Source organism: Triplophysa dalaica, chromosome 23 (genome assembly GCF_015846415.1).
Source record: "Triplophysa dalaica isolate WHDGS20190420 chromosome 23, ASM1584641v1, whole genome shotgun sequence".
NCBI classification, from domain to species: domain Eukaryota; kingdom Metazoa; phylum Chordata; class Actinopteri; order Cypriniformes; family Nemacheilidae; genus Triplophysa; species Triplophysa dalaica.
The window spans coordinates 1467576-1488951 of NC_079564.1; the positions used below are offsets into that span (position 1 = coordinate 1467576).

Consider the following 21376-nt stretch of genomic DNA (forward strand, 5'->3'; position numbering starts at 1 on the left):
CGATACTCCATGGTGCCTACTGACATATGACATGAATTATAGCTGATTTACTGCACAAGTAAAGATGTTTTCTTTAATCGCTTCTTCTTGCGCGGTTGATGGGTCTCACGTAAGTATGTTTGCACGTTCTCGCCAAGGCTCGAGCTACTGTTGGGCGCGCGCACGCGCTTCCCGCACTGCTGCAGAGACTGAACGGTGACACCTCATGAAGACATGGACGACTTACTTTCCCTAAAAGAAGCGATAATAATATATTTAGATAGAAGTGGTGGGTTAAATAAACTCGTGGACGACTGTAATGCAATAAAAGGTTTGTTTGTTAGCGCTATTACATTTATAATATTTATATATACAGTAATTTAGGCCTATATGTAATTTACCTCAGGTGCTCGTGAGAAAGGTGCTCGACACTTTTTTTTCTAACTTGTATAATCACACGATGAGTTTTCTCCTTTAATACATTAAAGTTAAACTGTGACCCTGGATCACAAAACCAGTCTAAAGTAGTACGGGAACATTTTGGGTAAAAGACAAAAATACATTGTGTGGGTCAAAATTATCGATTTTTCTTTTATGCCAAAAATCATTGGGATATTAAGTAAAGATCATGTTACATGAAGATCTTCTGTAAATTACCAACCTTAAATATATAAAAACTTCATTTTTCTGAGTTTATGGACTGCCACAGTGCGCCTGATTAACAACTTCAAAGGCAATTTTCTCAATATTTAGATTTTTCTGCCCTCTCAGAATCCAGAGTTTTAAACGGTTGAATCTCAGCCAGATATTGTCCTATTCTAACACCTCATACATCAATATAAATCTTATTTATTCAGCTGTCAGAAAATGTCAAAATCACAATTTCGAAAAATTGACCCATAATGGTTTTGTTGTCTGGGGTCACACATATGAACAGAAAAATCTGAGATAAGTTGGGTTATGTCTCCATCGTTTTAAAATACAAATAAACAGCTCCTATAAAAGGTAATTTTTACTATTTCCGTTGCTTATGTGTCTGTCATCAGCAGTTTACTAATTATTGTGTTTGTATTGATTTTTACAGCTAATTCATTGGTTTCCATCCTCTATATCATAATTTACATACGAAACTCATCAATAAAGACCTCTAAAAACCATTAAGTTATGCTTTTTTAGCCATTATTAAATACATTCACTTTTTGTTACGGTTAGCAGGGAATAAAAACTCATATCTCCATGTCGACAGTAAAGGAATGACACAAAACAAACGTGTGTTTCAGGCACACATCAGATGCAGGCCGTGTATAGGTTCAGTTTTGATGTAAATCCCTCAGAAGTGCTTGAACTGGATGCCAAACTGGGAGACTGCATTCTGCACGACCCTCTAAAAGCTGCTTCACTCTTTCAGTCGGTGAGTTTCACAAAGTAACATGCATAAGGCCTCTCCCAACAGAAGTGTACTGAACATGTAAATTATTCTTTCTTTTTATTAAAATGAAGGCTTTGTTATCTAATGTTGTCCAAACTTTACTTTGGTCAATTAAACAGTGTATGTACATTTTGAAACTGTACTGTATTCTAAAAGACTATTTCTATTTTTCAGGTTTGTTTTCTGTCTATTAAAACACTATCACTTATTGAACACATAGAAACTGAAAACCAGGTATGGAATAGCATTTGTGATTATATGCAGATTTGATGTCAAGTAAATAAATAATATTGTCAATTGACTAGGATACAGAGACACAATAGACACATATTTGTTAACACACGTACATTTTTTCAATAGGTTAATGTTGTTTTAAAGCCAACACATCTCCCACCTTTTCCAAACTACTGTTTGGATCTCTCCGAGTTTCCCCGTGGGTACGGTCCAATGAGACCATTTGCTTTGGAGGGTCTTGTTATTGCCATGACACGTGTCACAAAATACACACAAGGAGCCAGATTTCTCTGCTCAGAAGAGAAATGCCCTTGCTCAAGAGGTAAGGTTAATTTTTTTCAATTCTTTTTAAATTGTCTATATATGGGGCGTTATCTGTCATTCTTTTCCCACCTCCCAATTTTTCCAAAGGGTTTCATCACATTCGAGTTCATGTACCAGGTGCTACAGAGTCTGCTACGATAAGGAGTGATTTTATGTGCTTTCTCTGCTCTTCTCCACTGAAAGAGGATGTGAAGTCTCGGGTTTTAGGGGGTGAGACAATATTAATAAAACATAATTGACAAAATACAATATTTTAATATTGTAAATAATATGAATATATAACAAGTGTGTTATATAATAATACGTACAAATACACAGACTGGCTTTTACATTTGTTATTTACAACAAATTAACAATACAATTGTTAAAACAGAATGTTAAAATGTGTTAAAATTGTTTATTTAAATTTCATTATGTACAGATAAACAGCTTGTTGAACTCATTCATGTCAGCGCCGTGGATGTTTTAGGAGTTCATGATGTTGCATTCTTAAGATATCAATCTGTCACCCTTTTTCTAAGAGGTAGGCCAAAATGGATTGTTAAGCATCCTAAATTGTTTCCCATTCTCTGAATGGTATGTCATGTAATCACCTTTAAGTCGTCCATTAGGACATAAGCCAGTTGATTCGTGGGTTTTTAGCCCTTATTAACCTGGTTTTCGTAAGGAGCATGATGCCAAAGCAAAAATGAACTGGTTAAACACATCCAATCACAGTGTCTTTAAGTGTTAGATTGAGTGTTTCTGTCTTCTTCCATAATGTTTTCTGTTTAGCCAACATGAGAGGCCCAAGATTCTCTGAACTGTATTAGCATATTCTGTTGACCTAGTATTAGTCTGGAATTCAATACACCAGGCTCCAGTTACTGAACATACATGTTAATAAACGTAAGGTACACTCATTAGTTTGTGAAAGTCATAGAGGAGTCATTGTTTAAAAGAGCCTGCAGTGTTTCTCTTGGCAGCCATATAGGTGGTGAGTTTCTCATATAATAGGTAAAGACCAATTCCCAACTGTCATTGTTTTGTTTTCCTTAATGTAATTAGATGAACTGTGTAACTCCATGAGAATTGGCCATCTGTACCGAGTTGTGGGGATTCCAGCTCATGTGCACCAGTGGCCCAGTGTAACATGGAGTGTCGAGGCTTGCAGTGTCCAACCGTGGACCCCCGAATGTAAGGTCTTGTTTTGACTTTGAAGTTATCAAAACAACCAGCCGTATTCACAGCACGTCAAAGTAATTTGTTCACGGCTGCCGCTCACAGGCCCCTGTGTGGTTAGCAAAAACTTCCAGAACCTGCTGGCTGCCTCTGCCTGCTCCCCATGGAGGTTCACTGCCGTTGTAGCTAACTCGTTTGGTTCCCCCGTGATTCCACCTGGACTCTACAACACCCTGAAGCTGGGGCTACTACTTAGCTTGGTACAAAGTGAGGATAATCCAGATGCTCCCAACCACCTGGATGTGCTCGCTCTCACCAGTGACACACTAATCATTGACAGGTATGTTTTCAAACCTGTTTGCTTTTAGATAATCATCAGAAATTATTTGAATTCTTAATGTTTCTTTCTTCTGCACAGGTTAATGAGATATAGCCTGCCGTTGTCCTCACGTGGCATTCTACATGCACCTACAGGAGAGCTGTTGGCATCTTTATCTAGAAATGAACATGGAGCAGGTACTGCCAACATGCATGCAGGTTCAGCTCTGCTGGCAACTGGAGGAATCTGCCTTCTGGGAGACCTCACGTGCTACAAGAGAGACAAGCTGGAAGTGCTTCAATCTGGTGCCAAATAATCACAATACTTTATGAATGATTTTAAAAAAGATTTTTCAAAAAGAGAGAAATAAGCAGTGCTGTTTCTCCAATATTCTGTAGCTCTTGAAAACCGGACTGTGTCTGTTTTCATTCCTGGAAAAAAATATGGTGATGATATGGACCAGCAGATCTCCTTTCCCATCCGATGCAACTTCTGGGCCCTGGCTGATTCTGCTTCCCCCTCCAAGAGGACAGCTAAATGTGATAATGCAGTGCTGGGTGCTGTGGTAGGCTTAAGTCATGTTATTTTATTCAAACGTGGCTTTTATTCAGAGACCAGAATGTTATTGTTGGACTTTTGTAGTCATACATTTTAAAAGACTGATCAGATGTAAAAGGAATGCTGGACCGCTTAGTAGATGACCCCGCCTCTTTCTGTATTTGGGAACAGGAACCACACACACAATGGCATCTATTTAATGAACGTTCCTTAAACCTGTTTGTATTAATCTCACCCAGTTACTCAAAATTCTCTAGACAATGACTTTCATTTCCCTAATCTTATGGTTTCAGTCAGAAGTTATCATTTTGCTTATCTTAATAACCCTAACCCTAATGACATCTCTATGACAACTGTAGGAAATGGGTTCAGTTCCGCTTCAACTTGCAGAGGCATTTGGTCTCGTAGTTCAGTGTCGAGAGACAAGCAGCGATTCTCTACTCATGTCTATGACAGTGCACACCCTAAGGCAGGCCATCGTTCCAGGAGAGCCCCTTTATCCAGCATGCATGCAGTTTACTACACAAGATTATAAACAGGTTGACTGACCACATCACATGTATAATATTCAGAAATATGTCACCTGAATTGAAGGTAAAATTAAGATTAAAGTGGTGTAAACTGATTTTAAAGTTGGTTAAATGAAAATATGCAGCAATTGTTGACGCCGAAGTCGCTTTGTTTTCAGCTTTTGGCTCAAGCAAGGGACTTAAAGGTGGACATGAGTCCCACAGCTGAAAAGATGATACATGGTTATTACATGGCTAGTCGAAGGGTTCGATCACACTCAAGACAATGCTCGTCCGTCTCAGTCACTTCCATAAAACTTCTGTAAGTACTGCAGAGTGATGCAGTTTTACATTATTTGAATGATTGGAACTCAGTTGCTATATTGTACCACTAGATGGAGCACTGCCATAAGACAAATCAATTTGTCCGTGTGATTTATTGCATCAGATATTAGTTTATGGTGTAAAACTTTTTTCCTAGGCTTTAATGTTAAAATACCATTCACACTGCCTTTAAACCAGCTTGAGTCAGCTTCAACAATAGCCTGTTGTTTGCAGAACATACAGGATAATTTTTTAGTTACAGTTTGAAGTGCTATGCTGACAGTAATGGAAATCTTAAAACCATGCAAGACTAGCATAAATTGGCAAAAAAGATTCAGAATTAATTTCACTTGTTAACCTGTTCTGACAGGATTTCCATGGCCCAAGCGCATGCTAAACTCAACTTGAGAACACAAGTTCTGGAGGAAGATGCTGTCATTGCAGTACTGTTGTGTGAAAGTTCAGTCACCTTAAAGCATGGTTAGTTCACAATTCAGTTTCACAAGTTAACTTACAACTACAAAATTTACTTTATTTTTTAGGTTAAGACAGGATTTTTTTTACCACAACTTAATCATATCATTACAAGTTTGGAGTCAATGTCATGTTACTATGGGTTTTCAAGTTTGGGACTTGTCTTGGCAACATAGGGGCCTCTACGCTTGCATTTCCACCCGATGCAGTGTTTCCCTGTGCTCTACATGACCTAGACTCCCTGCACTACAGAGACGTAACCTTGGAAAAATTCCACAAGCAAATCTTGGATTTTGTGCACACCTATGCAACCTGCATTGTAGAGGAATAGGATCAAGGTACTTCACAGAAACATTAATGTACACCATTATAATGTAAACATTAATTATTTACTACATTGACTTAGTCTAAAGGTTTAACAATCGTCTTTTCACATGCGTTCGTAAACAGGCTGGATATGCCTTAAGTAATCAGTAATCATGCTTTGCCAGGATGCATTTTCCACAGATACACCATATTGCATGGCCGCGTCAGTAAAGACAAAAAGAATAGTGCAATATGGTCTGTTAACACAATTTAAAAACTTTGTCCAATTCAAAATCTAAAGTGTCACAGCTTTAGCATCCCAAATCTAGTCTGTCGGGTAAACGGCCAAAACGTGACATTCATCATGTCAAGCATTTCACAATAATATAGAACTAGGTTTCATTCTGTAAAAATATTTTATTTATCACAAGCTACTACTGTTACATTCTAACAACATTGTTTGCTGAGGGGTGAAACCAATCGCCATCTTCAGGAGCCAGTCACCCTCATTAGCAATTCTTTACCCTGGTGTGGGGACAGAAGATGATTGTATTAGTCCCATGAAATATTTTAAAGGCATTGCTAAGCAGTTAACAGCTCTGATGTTGCTTCAGAAAGACACAGTATCAACAACCCAATTTGGTCTGATGGGTAAACGGCATAAAAATGTGAAATCATCACTGCAACAAGCATTCTGACAAAAAAACATTAAGTTCCATTTTCTGTGAAACATCTGGGATAACGAGTCACAAAATCTGGTCTGATGGAGCGAGACAAAAAATGTGTAAAGCAACTATATTATAGGTTCAAAGAAAATTACCTTATTGCTTTATATGTGATTCATGTCGTCCTTTGTCACTGGTAATACAGTAACCTGGTAAAAAAAAAATCGGATAAATTAATTACCAACTTTTTAGATGGACTACAGGATGGTCATTAACTCTGCATGCCATTGCTTCAGAAAGTCACAGTCTCAACAACCCAATCTGGTCTGATGGGTAAACGGCGTAAAAATGTGAAATCATCACTGCAACAAGCATACAGACCAACAAACACCAACTTAACATGTGAAAAATCTGGTATGGAGTATGCAGACAAACTCCGTGCAAATATATTATATACAAACCAAGAAGAAAATTACCTTATTCGTTAAGATGTGACACACATCATCCTTTTTTTCATTTCATCAAGTAATCTGTGTGAGGAAATAAATACATTAGCACCTTTTTTTAGATGGACTGCAGGACAGTCAATTAATGCGCATGCTTTTGCTTCAGAAAGTCACAGTATCAACAACCCAATCTGGTCTGATGGGTAAACGGCGTAAAAATGTGAAATCATCACAGCAACAAGCATTCTGATAAAAAAACCCATTAAGTTACAACTTCTGTGAAACATCTGGGATAAGACGTCTACAGGATCAAAAAATCTGGTCTCATGGATGGTTTGAAGACATTTGTAAAGCAACTATATTGCAGGTGCAAAGAAAATTACCTCATTGCTTAAGATGTGATTCATGTCATCCTTTGCCAGTGGCAATCAAGTTAAACCTGGTAAAGGTAAACAAATAAAAATAGGATAAATTCATTAACACTTTTTTTAGATGGACTACAGTAGTGTCATTAACTCAATGCGGTTGCTTCAGAAAGTCACAGTGTCAACAACCCAATCTGGTCTGATGGGTAAACGGCGTAAGAATGTGAATTCATCACTGCAACAAGCATTCCGACCAAAAATACATGAAGTTGGGCATATACAGGCACAGTATCAGCATAATCTGGTATGATAGATAAAGTGCGAAGACACCCACAAAGCAATTACAATATAGATAAAGAAAATTACCTTATTACTTAAGATATGGTTCTCCGTTCATCCATTTCCAGTGTCAATCAAGTAATCTGACGAAAGAAAAAGATAAATACATTTGCACTTTTTAGATTCACTGGAGGATGGTCAATAACTCTGCTGTTTCAGATGGTCACAGCATCAACAATCCAATCTGGTCTGACAGGTAAACAGCGTAAAAAAAAACATCACTAATGGACAGTTTTGCTTTCCAGTTATCTTATCCACATCTTAATTTACATAATCAATTTAGGTACTTAAGTTACCTTTACAATGGTCCTCTTGTACGCCTGCAACAAACATCTTCATTTGGTTTCCCTGCAATGCAACAAAAACAGAAACGTCATGACATAAGACAGATCTCCTTACAACGGTCATTAATTTGTTCAGTCTATAGATTGTGTGCTACCTCAAATAAACAGCACTGAGATAAGCACCAATAAACTCAATCCCCTCTCAAAAAGATGACTGATCCACTAGAGGTCAAAGGCTACATGTAGCACAGCTTGGGAGTAGATCCTCCCACACCAGCACAAAAGCCTGGACAATGCTAGTTCAACTCAAGGTCAGGACCTTTACCAAGACCACGCCACCTTCAAGGGAGTCAAATCCCAGTGTACCCCATCTAGGCCATATAAAGAGCATTCCCAAACTAGCAAGGCCACACAGGGGACAGCAGACCTATATGGACAGAGCACAGTCCTGGGCAAATGGCAAAGGGGCAATTCATCACTGAAACTGGGACACGCATCTGACAAAATGATTTATTGCAATCCTCCAGGGATTCTTAAAACCCTTTTTTGGATGTGTCATGATTACAGCATAATCTGATTTTGCGCAGAAAGGCCTGACAATATACATTATTGATCTGACACTATGTCATATATAGCAGTAGCGAGCATTCACCCTTACAACTTCTGAATCAATTTTGTGTCACATCACGTCATTGTTGTTTAAGATGCCAATTAAAATCGAATTATTAAAACTATTTGAAGTGTACACGTGAATTTACTTTTGTAAGTATTAAGACACGTGAAGAAACAAGTTGATCCGCTTAAAAACGGGGTAACCTTTACACCTAATGTATTATTTACATAAATACATCCATACATAAAAAACATTAAGGCCTAATGACTCGTGAAAAAGATTGATCGGATAAAAAAAGTGCTCAAATTATCGAAATATTTTGAAATACTAAAGCAAATGCTACTACATATAATAATTAGTAGCATGTATGAGAGTGAAGCATCGATTAAATTCATTACGTGCAAGTTTAATGACCCTCGTGCAACACGGTTGCGGACCAAACACGTGTCCAAACCTTAAACATTTGCGCACGAGCTTCTTCCTACGCGGGGTAGGCTAGTACAAAATAAAGCACACGCGTATTTATTTCTGTTAATAGGTTAGATTCAATGTTATCAAACGCGAAATTTACCTCGGTTTGCTAGTGCAATGTGCAGCACGAGCACACACTTCTTCCTCGCCTGCGTAGAAAAGGAAGTTGCGCATGCGTACTGCACCTTTTAAAGGGAACTTCCTTGTGTGAGCACATGCGCATTTCACTGAAATGAGAAGTTGCGCGCGCATGGATCCGAATTGAAATAACACAAAAGATTCGTCTCGCATACTTTTATTAACACATTGATATATACATTAATAATAAAGACTTCATTTAAATGAGGACCCTCCTATGATTTGGTTTAATAATATTAACGTCAATGTCTTAAATGCGTGATATTAACATTATCACTCCGTACAGTATATTTTATTACTTTATTTTCTATAATATTTCACTACTAAAAGTCATTTAAACATGTCTCATCCATTTAATGTATATGAAAATTAGGTTAAATACGAGCTGATGTAGGCTGCAGGTCTTGAATACACAAAACTGTTGTCTTAGTGACCGAAATGGTATTTGAATAGCGGTAAACATTATCACTGCACCCACAATCTTTTAGTGACACGATTAAAGACTTTGAAATTATGTTGTCATGAGAAATGTCACAACATGCTTCAATTAAATAAGCACCGAAATCAACGTGAAGACAAAAGCTGTGCATTAAAATGATATCAAATTAATTAAAAATAAATATTTTGCACCCAGTAATTCCTAAGGAAAATACCTCCCAGTATTGCTCGTCGTTATATTGTTAAGGGTTTCATTTAGATATATAATAATAATAATCTTGAAATCAATGCAATTACAGTTTAAGAATATTTTTATTTTATTGACCATTCCACATACACTAGCAACTGTTCACGTGCAAAAGAAGGAAGACCTAAGAAACGGGGCTCGTGATATTTTGTTGCGATTCTGACAGACCACTTCACATGACGAATGGTAAGTTATTCACACATGCATTTAGTGCAAATGTTGTAACAGAAAGTGCATAGCTACAAAAGTTCAAGCATGACAGCTCATTAACACAAGGAATTTAGGCATATAACCAACAAGCACAGAACTGCAGTCTAAACAGCAAGAGAACTAGTTTTAACTTTAATTACAAAACGCACGTTTAATATTTTATTCTTATTTACACATTTGAAATAATTAGGATATATAAATATGGAATTCCGTTTGTCTGAATGGCACCGTTCACTGCCATCCTTCAAAGCTTTCTCCTTTTAATATGAAGAATTATTTCCAAACCCCTTCAGCGTTGTCTTGTTTCATTGAACGGAACCAGTTAGCCTATACAACAAAATTCCTGTCGTGTGGTTCTCCGAAAGTCCAAAGAGTACAAGTTTAACCTTCATTTCAGTTATTACCACAATTTTTTTTTTTTAAGTGCAAATATTTATGTTTGTGATGATGATGAAGATGCCCCTTGATTTTCTTTTGAGTTACGCAGGAACTGGCCAGTTGCGCCGACATATAATCTTGAACGCATTGGCCATTTCTGAAAGACAAAAGTAAAGAAAAATACAATGAAATATTAGCTACTTCTTATTATAAAGCATGGGTAATTTGAAAAATAAGCTTAACCTCAACCTTGAATCTCAAGCCTATTCAAAAGATTGAACCTAAAATATATTCAAGTTCATTTTGAAAGACATTTGGTGCATCGAAAATTCATGTTAAAAATATATTATCGCATGGCAGCACATGGAAAAAAACGAAAAATGTAAATACGTACTTTCACAGGATGTAAGTATCCATCGCCTTTAAGAGAGTTCAAAGCTTCATTTTGTTTTGTGTTGTCTCCCTCTTCCATCCCTTCCTCTTGCAAGGTTCTCGTTAAATGCGCAATGTATGTGGTTGCCAATATCAAGACGTCAAGTTTGGACAGTTTGGTGTCCGGTGGTACAGACGGCAATGTTCTCTGGAGCTCGAGGAACGCGTGTCTGAGGGTCTGCACGCGAGTCCTTTCGCGCGCCGCGTTGGCTGCTGCGGGTCGCCCTCTGCTCCCGAGGACACCGGACTGGACCACCCCGGAGCGAGACAGGGCCTCTGCGCGCTGGCTGTCCGCGGATAGAGTGTCAGGACTAGGGCTTGAGTTGGGACTGGATGCGGGACTCTCATCCATAACTGTCACAGAACCATTACCATCCATACGGATCGCCTGCTTTCCAACCATTGAAACTACTTGGCAGCCTGCATAATGACATATGTCAAACAAGGCACGTGTTAAAACAGTTTAGAAAAACTTCTCATTGCACTCGAATACTGAAGAAGCAAAAACAAACATATTGTGCCTCGAGTAAACTAAATGAAGTACAGTAAAATTAAAAAGAAAAGAAAGCATATTTAGTTCATGTCGAAGTAAAATTTAGCTCACCGTGCCATGCAGTGTTTTACGCTTTAATAAAATATTTTCATTCCTCTCGTTGACAAATTTGTCCTTAGGACAGTAGGATAAATAACAGAAAGGATACCTATTTTATCTTTAAAGTGCTGTCCGGAAAACACCACGTCAATGGATGAAAACTTGTTTCCTTATAAGAGATCCGTTGCACTGCTTGGCAAAACCACAGTAGTGAAATAATAATCCCTGTGCCGATGCAAAAACATATAGTCGGTGTGACCGTGAAAAATAGTCTGTGTGTCCGCGCGCACGCAGGGTCCTCACCTGAATGAGCGCGTGAAGTCTCCAGAGCCTCTAATTTATTGGACAACACAAGGAGCTGACAAGTGTTTCACTCCGGTGCAATTAATCAAAAGCCTTTAAAACTCTGGCAACTGCGCTGCGCTCCTCGCATCGGTAGGAGGGCACAGTCCGTTTTCCGACGCCAGAGGCAGCATTTTCGTGCACCCCACGAAAGTTCACATTGCTGTGTGAGCTACAACTTAAAAAACTATGACAAATTCTTTAGTACAGAATAAATTTGACTCGTTTCCCAGGTTGGCTTTGTTTAGTAAACATTGATGTACTCGACGAAGCTGCCAAACAGATATCAAACGTATTAACAATATCAGATGCTTCGTTGCTTTTGATTTAAGGATTACTTATTCAAGTAAAAAAAAGGATGTTTGTTTAAGATTTTGAGGCGTAGATATCGTCTGCAACTTCATTTCCTGGGACACAGCCAATAAATAAACACTAAACACCGCAATCAACTGGCAAGCATGAGGAAATTCTTGTGAGACTCCTAAATTAATCATTCTGTTTTCCGCAAACGGAGATGTGGGAAAATTAATGAATGGAATTATTCATAACATATCTTAGACTGTTCTTAATAAACATTGTTTTTGTAAGGATGAAGTATCACTGTTGCCCTCAGGCCAATAATTATATGAAGGAGAGCAAATGAGGTTAAGTAAGCTTCTCGGGCTAATTACTCTACATCTTTCAGAGGTTATACCCTAGTGTAGGTATTCAACTCGTCCAAATACGCAGGAATTACAGTCACGCGGATCAATTTACACGGCGTGTTCTACACCGTATCTAAAATAATACGTTAAAAATGCATAAAATAATAATACCAACAAAATCGCGATTCATTCTGGTGTCATTGATGTTGATGAGCCCGTTGCAAAATAGACAAATTGAAATGAATCTTCAGAAAAAAATGAGTTCATAAATTAAGAATTTGACAGTTTAAACGATAAATCTACATTTAAACTGCTTACAAGTTGTAATTTTTTTCATGGTCAATATTTAATATTCTTGTGGACAAAAAATATTCTCAACAACAGCAAATATATACATTTTTTGAAGACAAAATATAAGAAACCAAGAAATAATGTGTGTTGCAGACCGATTTCTTTGTTATATTATTCTGTACTTTTTTCCTCTTTAAAATTCGGTTTATTTTCACAATCACGGAAAAATAAGTTGCAAAATAAAATCATTCTATAAATATAATGTTTGCTTTCAACTTTAAAGAATATTGTAAAACATGCAAAGTGTATTTCTGCAAACGTAGTTCTTATTGATGCCGATATTAATATATAATAATATAATAATAATATTTAATTTGAAGATTTAAAAGAGTTATAAACATTTTAACCATAAATTTATTCACAATAAACACACAGAGAAAGAAAGGGTATCAGAATAAAAGGGTGTAAATCAGGCTGTGCAGGTCTGTCAAGATAGAGATGTGAGGGTTAACAATTTACATTTCTAACAGATAAGAACACAGCTAAAGCTTCTTAAAATATATATATATAATACAATAATAATAAATACTGTCTTAAGAAAAATATTAATATAGTGCCAAAGGAGCACTAAAGAGATTAAATCACTGTGAGACTGTGATGATCTGAGATTTGCAGAGCATGCCACTCCTTTTTGGAATACCTAATCCTTTTGACCTATAAAAACAATAAAATAGAGTTATAAATTAAACAGCAAACAAAAAATGAAATAAACAAGATGCCATAAACTTCCATAAAAACTAAATTTTATTATTTTCCAAGCAGGCTTCATGAAAAATGCCCTAAAATGTAGATTGCTCAAAATTCTCTTCTAACTAAACCGTAAAAAAAAACTAAAGCGTAAAAAAGCAGAATAAGATTTAAACAACTGCCTTTCAGCACTATCATCCACATTCATGCTGTAAAGTATTTTTGTGGACATTCAGTCAACATCATTTTTGAATTATGATAATGAAACTGAAATGTAGAATTAAACAACACATCTCTGTGATATTTCTTTGGACAACACATTTTGTGTTACTTTTAACACACTAATAACACATGATTTGTTAAATAGAATAACACAAACAATGTGTTAAAATTAACACATCCATTTTAAGAGTGCACGAGTGGAGCTAATACACCCGTTGTTTTATAATCTCATGCCAGTACTAAAGATTTTTTGCATGGGTGGGAAAAATATAACTTACATCCTAGAACTTGACAAATAGCCAACATGAAAGAAGAAAATGAACAGCTTCATTAAGCAGCTTACTTTGACAGTGTTTATCTGAAATAATTTACCCTCCTTACATAGATAGGATAAAAATATCACCAATATTTTTTGTATTGAATGTCAAAAAAATATAAACCCACTTAAACCCATATGATGGTTTTAAAAGATGTCCATCTCCAGCCTCATTCATAAGCCCCAAATTATGTAATGACAGAGTTAAGATAATTTATTTTGTTTGTACTATACCTCTAATCCTGTATGCTCAAACTTGGTCTGTCCGAAATGTTACGCCAGGCCTACCGAGTTCTGGCGGCTTACCCCTAGAGCTGGTGCTGCTACAGGGATGGGGGCTCATGTGAAAACCATCTAAAGCAAAACAAAGCATGAGTCACACATCTATTCGTGGAACATAGAGAATGTGACATAAGGGACATCCAATGCATGTTTAACCACATGTTTATGAAATACAATGAGACAAAATAAATAATTTATTTCTCTACAAGACGAGCACGATATCAAGAAAAAAGATGTTTATTGAAATAAAATACCATATTTTGTTTTTAATATAAATTATATATTAAGCTATAACAATATATTTCATTTACTGTTTTTTTTAATTTATTAACAAAAAGAAAAAAATGTAACACAAAAATGTATGTTAATTTTCATACTTGCAAATGAGTTGTTGGTTTGTCCTTTGATGTCTTTTTCATCACCTGTTTTCTTCTTAGCATTTCTTGAGGCTTTCCAGTTGATTAAAAACTGCCTAGATAATTCATTTATTTGTTTTCCATCAAGGTCCTCTGAAAATCAGAAGAATTAATAAAGTTCATAATTTCATTCATAAATTGTAGGTAACTAACTAATTAATAAAATAAAAAATACATTTTATTTATAATTTGGAGAAACAATATTTTTTTAAATACCATAATATCTAAATAAAAGTACATGAAGAAAATACTCTTATCACGTGTAATCATTCTTTTCTCACCTAGAGTTTTGCAGGCAGTTATCAGTCTGTCCCTATATTTAGGTTTTTGGCATGCTGGATTTCTACTCAGATCCAGTACTCGCAGCTCAGACCATTGGCTGAACACGGTCTCTAACTCCTGAAAGTATAAACAAAGGCATTCCTGTAAATATTATCTCTAATTATTGTGCAAAAAATAACATCTTATGTTTCCATATCTGAGTTTGCATGCAGAAAAAATACAGAACTGTTTTGAAGAGCACTGACACACATTACAACTTATCTTAAAAAGAACTTTAGCAGGTTAAAAATGATCAAAACATCATATTTAAAATAATATCTTATGTTTCCATATCTGAGTTTGCATGCAAAAAAAATGCCGTAACAGTTTTTTACCACACAGATTAAACATCAAAAAAATGATTTAACATGATGTTTTCATGATGACTTATGAAAATGTCATATTTAAAATGCCACAATCAAAAAAACAGACACAATTTAGACAAATACTTTGATGGCTAATGCATAAACAAGAAATCAGCTTGTTTTAATAAATACTGTCACTTGGACTGCATGACTAACAAGTTCCCCTGGGCAGTAGTCCTCAAGCATGTTGCCTGCAGTGTATGTTTATCTAAGGACACATTAATCCAGGCTGGAAATATGAATACTCTCTGGACACGCTCTGATTGTTCATTGCCTTCCTGTCTCAACCAAAATGCTTCCACTTTTCAGTCGGTGTGCAATCAGCTCTAGCGGGACTCCAGTGAGCCACGCTCTCAGGCTTTGATAAATGATCGTGTCAGGTCTGTCACTCTTAGGGCTTGGCTGGGAACTGCCCTGCACCAAATTGCCCTCCCATGCGCCGGAGTGCTGAATGCACTTCTGACTGGGCTCTTTCCAGCCCCACACTGGGCTAATGATGGCCAGTTATGAACCTGTATTTGACCAGCGCTTCGATCCCTGTCTGGCCATGCGCCACTAACAGCTTCTGCAGTACCCATTTGTCACTCGGCTGACTGCCTGTCATAATCTATTTTAAAAATCCATAAATTTTCCACTTGAATTGAACCAAATGCGTAAAGGAGAAATTGATCCTTCGGGGGCTGTCGTCGCTGAATCAATAGTGGCAGAGGGGTTGTATAAATTAAAGAAGATATCTGCTAAACATGAAAGCTTCCTCTGACACGTGGATCACTACTATCAGTGACAGTTGCTGAGAGGATTGCCTTTGTGCTGTTGGCCAAAGTTTCTGCTCCAAGAAGGTTTTTTATAAAGCGCAGATTTCTTTGACCTGAACTTTAGTTATTAAATAACCTAAAATTAATTTCCAGAAAAAATGAAAAGGTTAGATTTAGTTTTGTTACAACAAAGCTATGTTTGAATCAAACTTTTTTTAATGCTTGGCCGAAGCTACAAGGGCAGGGTATTGTGGACGAAAATCAATTCACTGAGGAAAGAGGAAAACTTGTGCTTGTTTAAATTGTCAGCAGAAGTTGTCCCTGGAGAGCAGCCCTCTGATTTGTTGAATAATTCTGACCCTGCGTAAATCTGCAGACTGCTGGTAGGATTTGTGAGATTAGGTTTTAACAGTTTTCTCCTTTTACCAGTCTTTTCACACTTCATAGGAACATACCATTTTGTCATAATCAAATAATACAAAACTTTTAACAGCCTAATAATAAAATATCATTTTTATGGATTTATGGAACCAAAGTCATATTTACCTGTAAATCCTGCAGCTGGTTCTCGGCAGCAAAAAGATGAGTCAATTTTTTTAGAGGAGTCAAGTCCCATATTTCATCAATGTTGTTTTTGCTGATATTTAAAATGGACAGAGAGTCCTGAAAGGATGAAATTTTACAATGTCATTAGACACTTTAAAGTTAAAACCAGTTCCACCTCTGGTGAGTCAATATAGATTTCACTGTTTTAGTAAAAGGAGAGCATTTACAGATCTTTCTGAGGGGAAAATTTGGTCCACTTATCCTCGCAATTTCATTAATTATCAAAATAAACAAAATTCCCAACTTTGCCGTTTGTTTATCTATAGCCTGAGCGGTAAACCCTCCATCTGTCAAAAATGTAAGCAGCCACAGAGCCCTCTTTTACCCTTATTACATTTTGCACAGAACTGCTTTGATACTCTTGGTGCATTGGGTCAGTTTCATCTATGTTATGCCTCTCATCTGACAGCAATCCCACAGGATGCCTCTGGACACTTTGCTATATCAATCTCAATGTAAGTGCATTAGCTATTATAAGACTTCTGTAAAACTTTGTCTCTCCCTAATGTGTAGCTAAGTTGCACTGAAGTGGTATGAATGTTAAAGGGATAGTTCATATAAAAAATCAAAAACCTGTGTCTTTGCAACACAAATAAAGATATTTTTGATGACATCCAGCCCTCCTCGTAGACATCTTGGTGAATCTCAAAATAATACCTAAGTTATCATTAAAATGGTCCATCTGATCATACTGGATCATGAAGTGACAAGAAAAAAAAGAAATCCAAATAAAATTCTTCCCTGTCAGTCCCCTTGTGAATACGGTTGTGTGCCAAACGCCGCATGCATCTGCCCTCATACATGTGTCACAAGAACACCACGTTGTGCGCTCAAACGCATGCGTCAAAGTGGTCTTGTAAACTCGTGCTGGAGACTGAGGAACGAGAAGAATATGTCGTTATATTGGTTTCTTTTGCAAGCATACAGTAGTCTCGTCGCTTCATAAAAATTCAATTGAACCACTATGACCATTTTAATGATGTCTTCAGTACTTTTCTGGACCTGACAGAGATAATTACCATGATGTCTATGAGGAAGCCTGGAAAGCTCTCAGATGTCATCAAAAATATCTTTATTTGTGTTGCGAAGACGCAGGGAGGTCTTAAAACGAGTGTGGAACGTCATATGACCGATGTGAGTAAAAAACGACAAACTGTAGATTTTTGGGTGAACATTTCTCACAGAAATACTGGATATGGAACGTGGATCAAAGACCAGCTTTTCTCCATGAGGTAGTCTCTGGCCTTCCACATGCAGCTCTGTCAGACTTTTCAGCTCATCTAATCCTTCAACAACAGTGATGCTGTTTCCTCCCAAAAACCTTCAGAGAAACATAGACGCAGATAAAGCCATCACTCCTGGCCTATAATTTGGTGTTGTATGCATTTTAAATACAAAATAACAATACTGAGAAAATGCATCAGTACATTTTGTACTATAAGACTTTATTTTATAATGGCTTGACAAAGTCTTATCTGAAAACTGTAAATTGTTTTTAAAATGTGCAAGGTTTAGATGACCGTATAGTCAGATGACAGACAGACAAGCTTGTATACTTTCATACTTACAGTTTGGTGAGTTTGTGTAGAGATGAGAGGTTCTCTATGTGGGAGATATTGTTATTCTGCATATATAAGTGTGTAAGGTTTGAGGCGAATCCTAAATTGCAGATCTGTGTAATTTGGTTATCATATAAGTAAAGGACAGTGAGGTTTCTGCATATCGATAGATCATCCTGAATTCAGAGAAGGAAAAAAAAAAATTAACAAACAATACAGTACAATTAATACAACTGTTCAACTCTAAGAAAGAAAACTTACAATGTTTTCTATATTTTTGTTTGAAAAGTTGAGATGTGTGAGTTTCTTGAGATATTGTTGAAGAGATTCACTTCTGGACTTTGAATGATTGCTTGATCTGGCGATAAGATGCACAGTCAGACGGACCATTATGACTGAAATAATCTCAGGATGAATTTCTCGTCTGCAACTGTATCGTCATAAAACATTGAGGACGAGTCGTCAAAGAGAACCAAAAATACAAAAATCAATGCAAGGATCGTATGATAGCCTACTCAGAGGACATACTATCATATGTTCTATTAAGATTTAAATGTAATTAATTTTATTTTAAATATCTTTTAAAATTGTAACATTTCTAGATTTATCAACAGAATTCATATTATCTCTGAAACGTGTAAATGAGCCCAATTGTCAAAGATATAGGCTACATGTCATTAGGTTATTGTGAAAGAAGATCTGTTCTCTCAAGAAACCATCAAATTCCATGAGGTTTTTATTGTCCATGATCCTGCATATCTGCATTCTCTATAAGATATTAAGACACAAAAAACCTTCGAGTTTACCTGAAAGGCCTCGTTGGAAAGACTTGGCTGCTATTTTATTCCATGTGCTGACTGAGTATAGCCTATTATCGTCCAAACAACAGTGAACACTACATGACAGAAATAAAGGGAATACATACATCACAACTGACAGCAGGTCGGTTTTACACTTGATCTCAGACTACATCGAGATGACATAAAGAGCCTCTTAAAATCAATAGCGTTAAACTCCAGGGAACAGTATAGAGAGACCCGCGTGCCAATCATTATAATACATCGCTGTTTACTTCTTGAACAAGGTATATATATATATGAGCTTTCTTGTTTCTAGTAAATTAAAACGGGTTAAGTTATGCGATTGTAAAGATCAAAGAGAAAAGCGAAATGAATATGCTTAAAGCGTCTCTTGGTGGCAGCAATACACGGAACGTAAACTGATGACGTAACTCATTAAAATCATACCTTAATGCAGCCCAGAATGTGCAAATATTCATACATGAACTCAAAACTTTTTTCGTTTCTCTTCCTTTTGTCTTGGCTCTGTTTAGGAAAACGACGAAGACTGTGGTTGCTATGGCAACGACTCCACGCATGTCATTTGACACGTCAGAGTTAAACGCTCACGAGATCTTACGGAGAGTCGGCAAGTTTAACAACATTAAATTTCCTAGGAAATTAGTATTGTATGTGGTTTTAGGAAACAAACTCTTAAGGAAGTAGATGTTTTGTTTTAATGTGACAATTATTTAAGGTTAGCACTGTTTTTTTGTTATTTATTTATTGCTAAATTAGTTTTCGAAAATATTTATACCTATATGCCCACCTTAACTGAAATGACAGTCTGTGGAATCTCATTTGTGACAACTTAACATTAAAAAAATGTACAATTGCTTGAAAAGAACGAGAACAAACATATAAATGCGATACATGAAGTGAAAATGAACTGTGCATTAAAATTTCAGGAGTCATTGAGACCAGGAAAAGAGAACTGCTGTGGAATCATTTTACTATATTCCAGAATGACATACTTCAAATACTTAATATCCTTATAAGAAATTATATTTTTGGCAGGTTGGTGCACATTTCAATTTTAAACATGCATTACAAGTAAAATCAGGACTTGGGTCCTTCATTTGTCGTCAAAAACATTTACCAATGGTGAATTAGTTTTTTAACCTCACATTGACAGGCCCGGTTTTTCAACACTGGTTTAGCCTAAGCCAGGATATGCCTTAGTTAATTTGGGTTTTTAAGTCACTTTTATTTTTAAATGCATAGAAAAAAACATTACTGATGTGCATCTTGAAACAAAACAATGACACTGACATTTTTGAAGACATGTCAGGGCAAATTATTTTAAGTAAAGACTGCTCGAAATTCATTTTAGCCTGGGTTTAGTCTTAAGCCTGGTCTGTGAAACCATGTTTAGATGCACTGAGTAACTTTTTTTGTCTAGAATTACACAGGATACCGTTACATGTGCTAGAAGTGAAGCTGAATGTATTTATTTCGACAACATTGGTCTCACTCACTGAAGACTGCAGAGTTTAGAGGGTTAACAAAATTGTTAAAGAAAAACTACTAAACCAGAAATGCAACTATCCTCAAGCCTAAAAGAGACATGGTCCTTTTTGCAAGACACTAGTACAGTGAGATATGAAAACTGTTTATAGTAATAATTTGTCAATGTATCATGTTAAGAAGAGGTTTTCTAAACCTAAGAAGTCTCTCGCAAGCAGCTGAAGATCCTTTGGCATTAACATGCTGAAATCTAAACCGTTTATCAGCTTCAGCTGGCGGAAATGAACACTTTCTCTCTCTTTCAAACTGTTGCTTCTAATAATGCACTTCTGGAGAAGTGGGGTGTATTGCAGTGACCCGTGTATTGTTATATACTGCGGAGGAAAGCGCTTCCTGAAACTGAGTGACTTGCCTCCATTTATGCATGTGAAGTACTCTGCAAAATGGAAATGTTGCTTTGGTTAGGTCGGGGATGTAGGAGTTTGGGGGGTAGGGGGTGGCGAGGGTCTATTCCCTCTGGGACATTTCAACTCCAACTGCCATGCTTGTTGAGATTATGTCATGGTCCAAAGAAAACATGAGTGCTAGCAAATATCTGTGGATGTGTACGGGGTCATTGGTCCCGCAGGGATAACAGGAGCGTTGTAATAAATAGCAACCTTTGTTTGTTTGTGGTCATCACTCTGTTATATTCCTTTAATGACAATCGCTTCTGTACTAGTATTTTTGTACAATTAAGCAAATGAAGAGGAAGTCCATGGTAATCTAAGAAGGCTCTTACTAATAGAAAACACAGCTTAAATTGAGTCAATGCATTTGGCTGATGTTAGTACGCTCACATTAAACCTAATATGCTTATGTTTGGGTTAATTCTCAGTTTGTACTCATCTGCTTTTGTCCTCAAGCAAACGCTCATCTGGTGATGATTATAAGCCTCATTTGCGATTCCAATGGGTGAAACGCTGAACT

At 36.6% G+C, this 21376-nt stretch overlaps 3 protein-coding genes and 1 long non-coding RNA gene across 6 annotated transcripts; 1 reads left to right on the top strand and 3 right to left on the bottom strand.

Annotated features, from left to right (window-relative positions):
• Positions 1-28: 28 nt before the first annotated feature.
• Positions 29-19570, top strand: mcmdc2 (minichromosome maintenance domain containing 2). The gene is made up of 15 exons (XM_056738757.1): positions 29-310; positions 1260-1390; positions 1583-1642; positions 1769-1964; positions 2054-2176; positions 2388-2489; positions 3014-3142; positions 3233-3467; positions 3546-3751; positions 3845-4011; positions 4364-4543; positions 4693-4835; positions 5208-5317; positions 5488-5649; positions 19435-19570. The coding sequence occupies exons 1-14, from the start codon at positions 214-216 to the stop codon at positions 5640-5642; spliced, it is 2034 nt and encodes a 677-aa protein (XP_056594735.1). The 5' UTR covers positions 29-213; the 3' UTR covers positions 5643-5649; positions 19435-19570.
• Positions 6015-8977, bottom strand: LOC130413501 (uncharacterized). Its single transcript, XR_008905502.1, has 7 exons — positions 8901-8977; positions 7729-7780; positions 7460-7515; positions 7112-7167; positions 6759-6812; positions 6438-6491; positions 6015-6142 (listed from the first exon to the last, which is right to left on the bottom strand). It is a non-coding gene; the product is annotated as an uncharacterized LOC130413501 (long non-coding RNA).
• On the bottom strand, positions 9764-12473 carry LOC130413500 (transcription factor 24-like). The gene is made up of 3 exons (XM_056738765.1): positions 11345-12473; positions 10606-11063; positions 9764-10368 (listed from the first exon to the last, which is right to left on the bottom strand). The coding sequence occupies exons 2-3, from the start codon at positions 11044-11046 to the stop codon at positions 10267-10269; spliced, it is 543 nt and encodes a 180-aa protein (XP_056594743.1). The 5' UTR covers positions 11047-11063; positions 11345-12473; the 3' UTR covers positions 9764-10266.
• Positions 12670-19479, bottom strand: ppp1r42 (protein phosphatase 1, regulatory subunit 42). Of its 3 annotated transcripts, none has more exons than XM_056738761.1 (10): positions 19349-19475; positions 18908-18996; positions 18363-18459; positions 18111-18277; positions 17725-17863; positions 16483-16599; positions 14777-14894; positions 14457-14588; positions 14032-14151; positions 12670-13226 (listed from the first exon to the last, which is right to left on the bottom strand). In XM_056738761.1, exons 4-9 carry the CDS (start codon positions 18170-18172, stop codon positions 14048-14050), a joined length of 672 nt encoding a protein of 223 aa, XP_056594739.1. In that variant the 5' UTR covers positions 18173-18277; positions 18363-18459; positions 18908-18996; positions 19349-19475; the 3' UTR covers positions 12670-13226; positions 14032-14047. The 3 variants fall into 3 exon arrangements, with proteins under 3 accessions (XP_056594739.1, XP_056594738.1, XP_056594737.1); XM_056738760.1 differs by having other exon boundaries at positions 18363-18531; XM_056738759.1 differs by lacking the exon at positions 18908-18996 and having other exon boundaries at positions 19349-19479.
• Positions 19571-21376: the final 1806 nt, after the last annotated feature.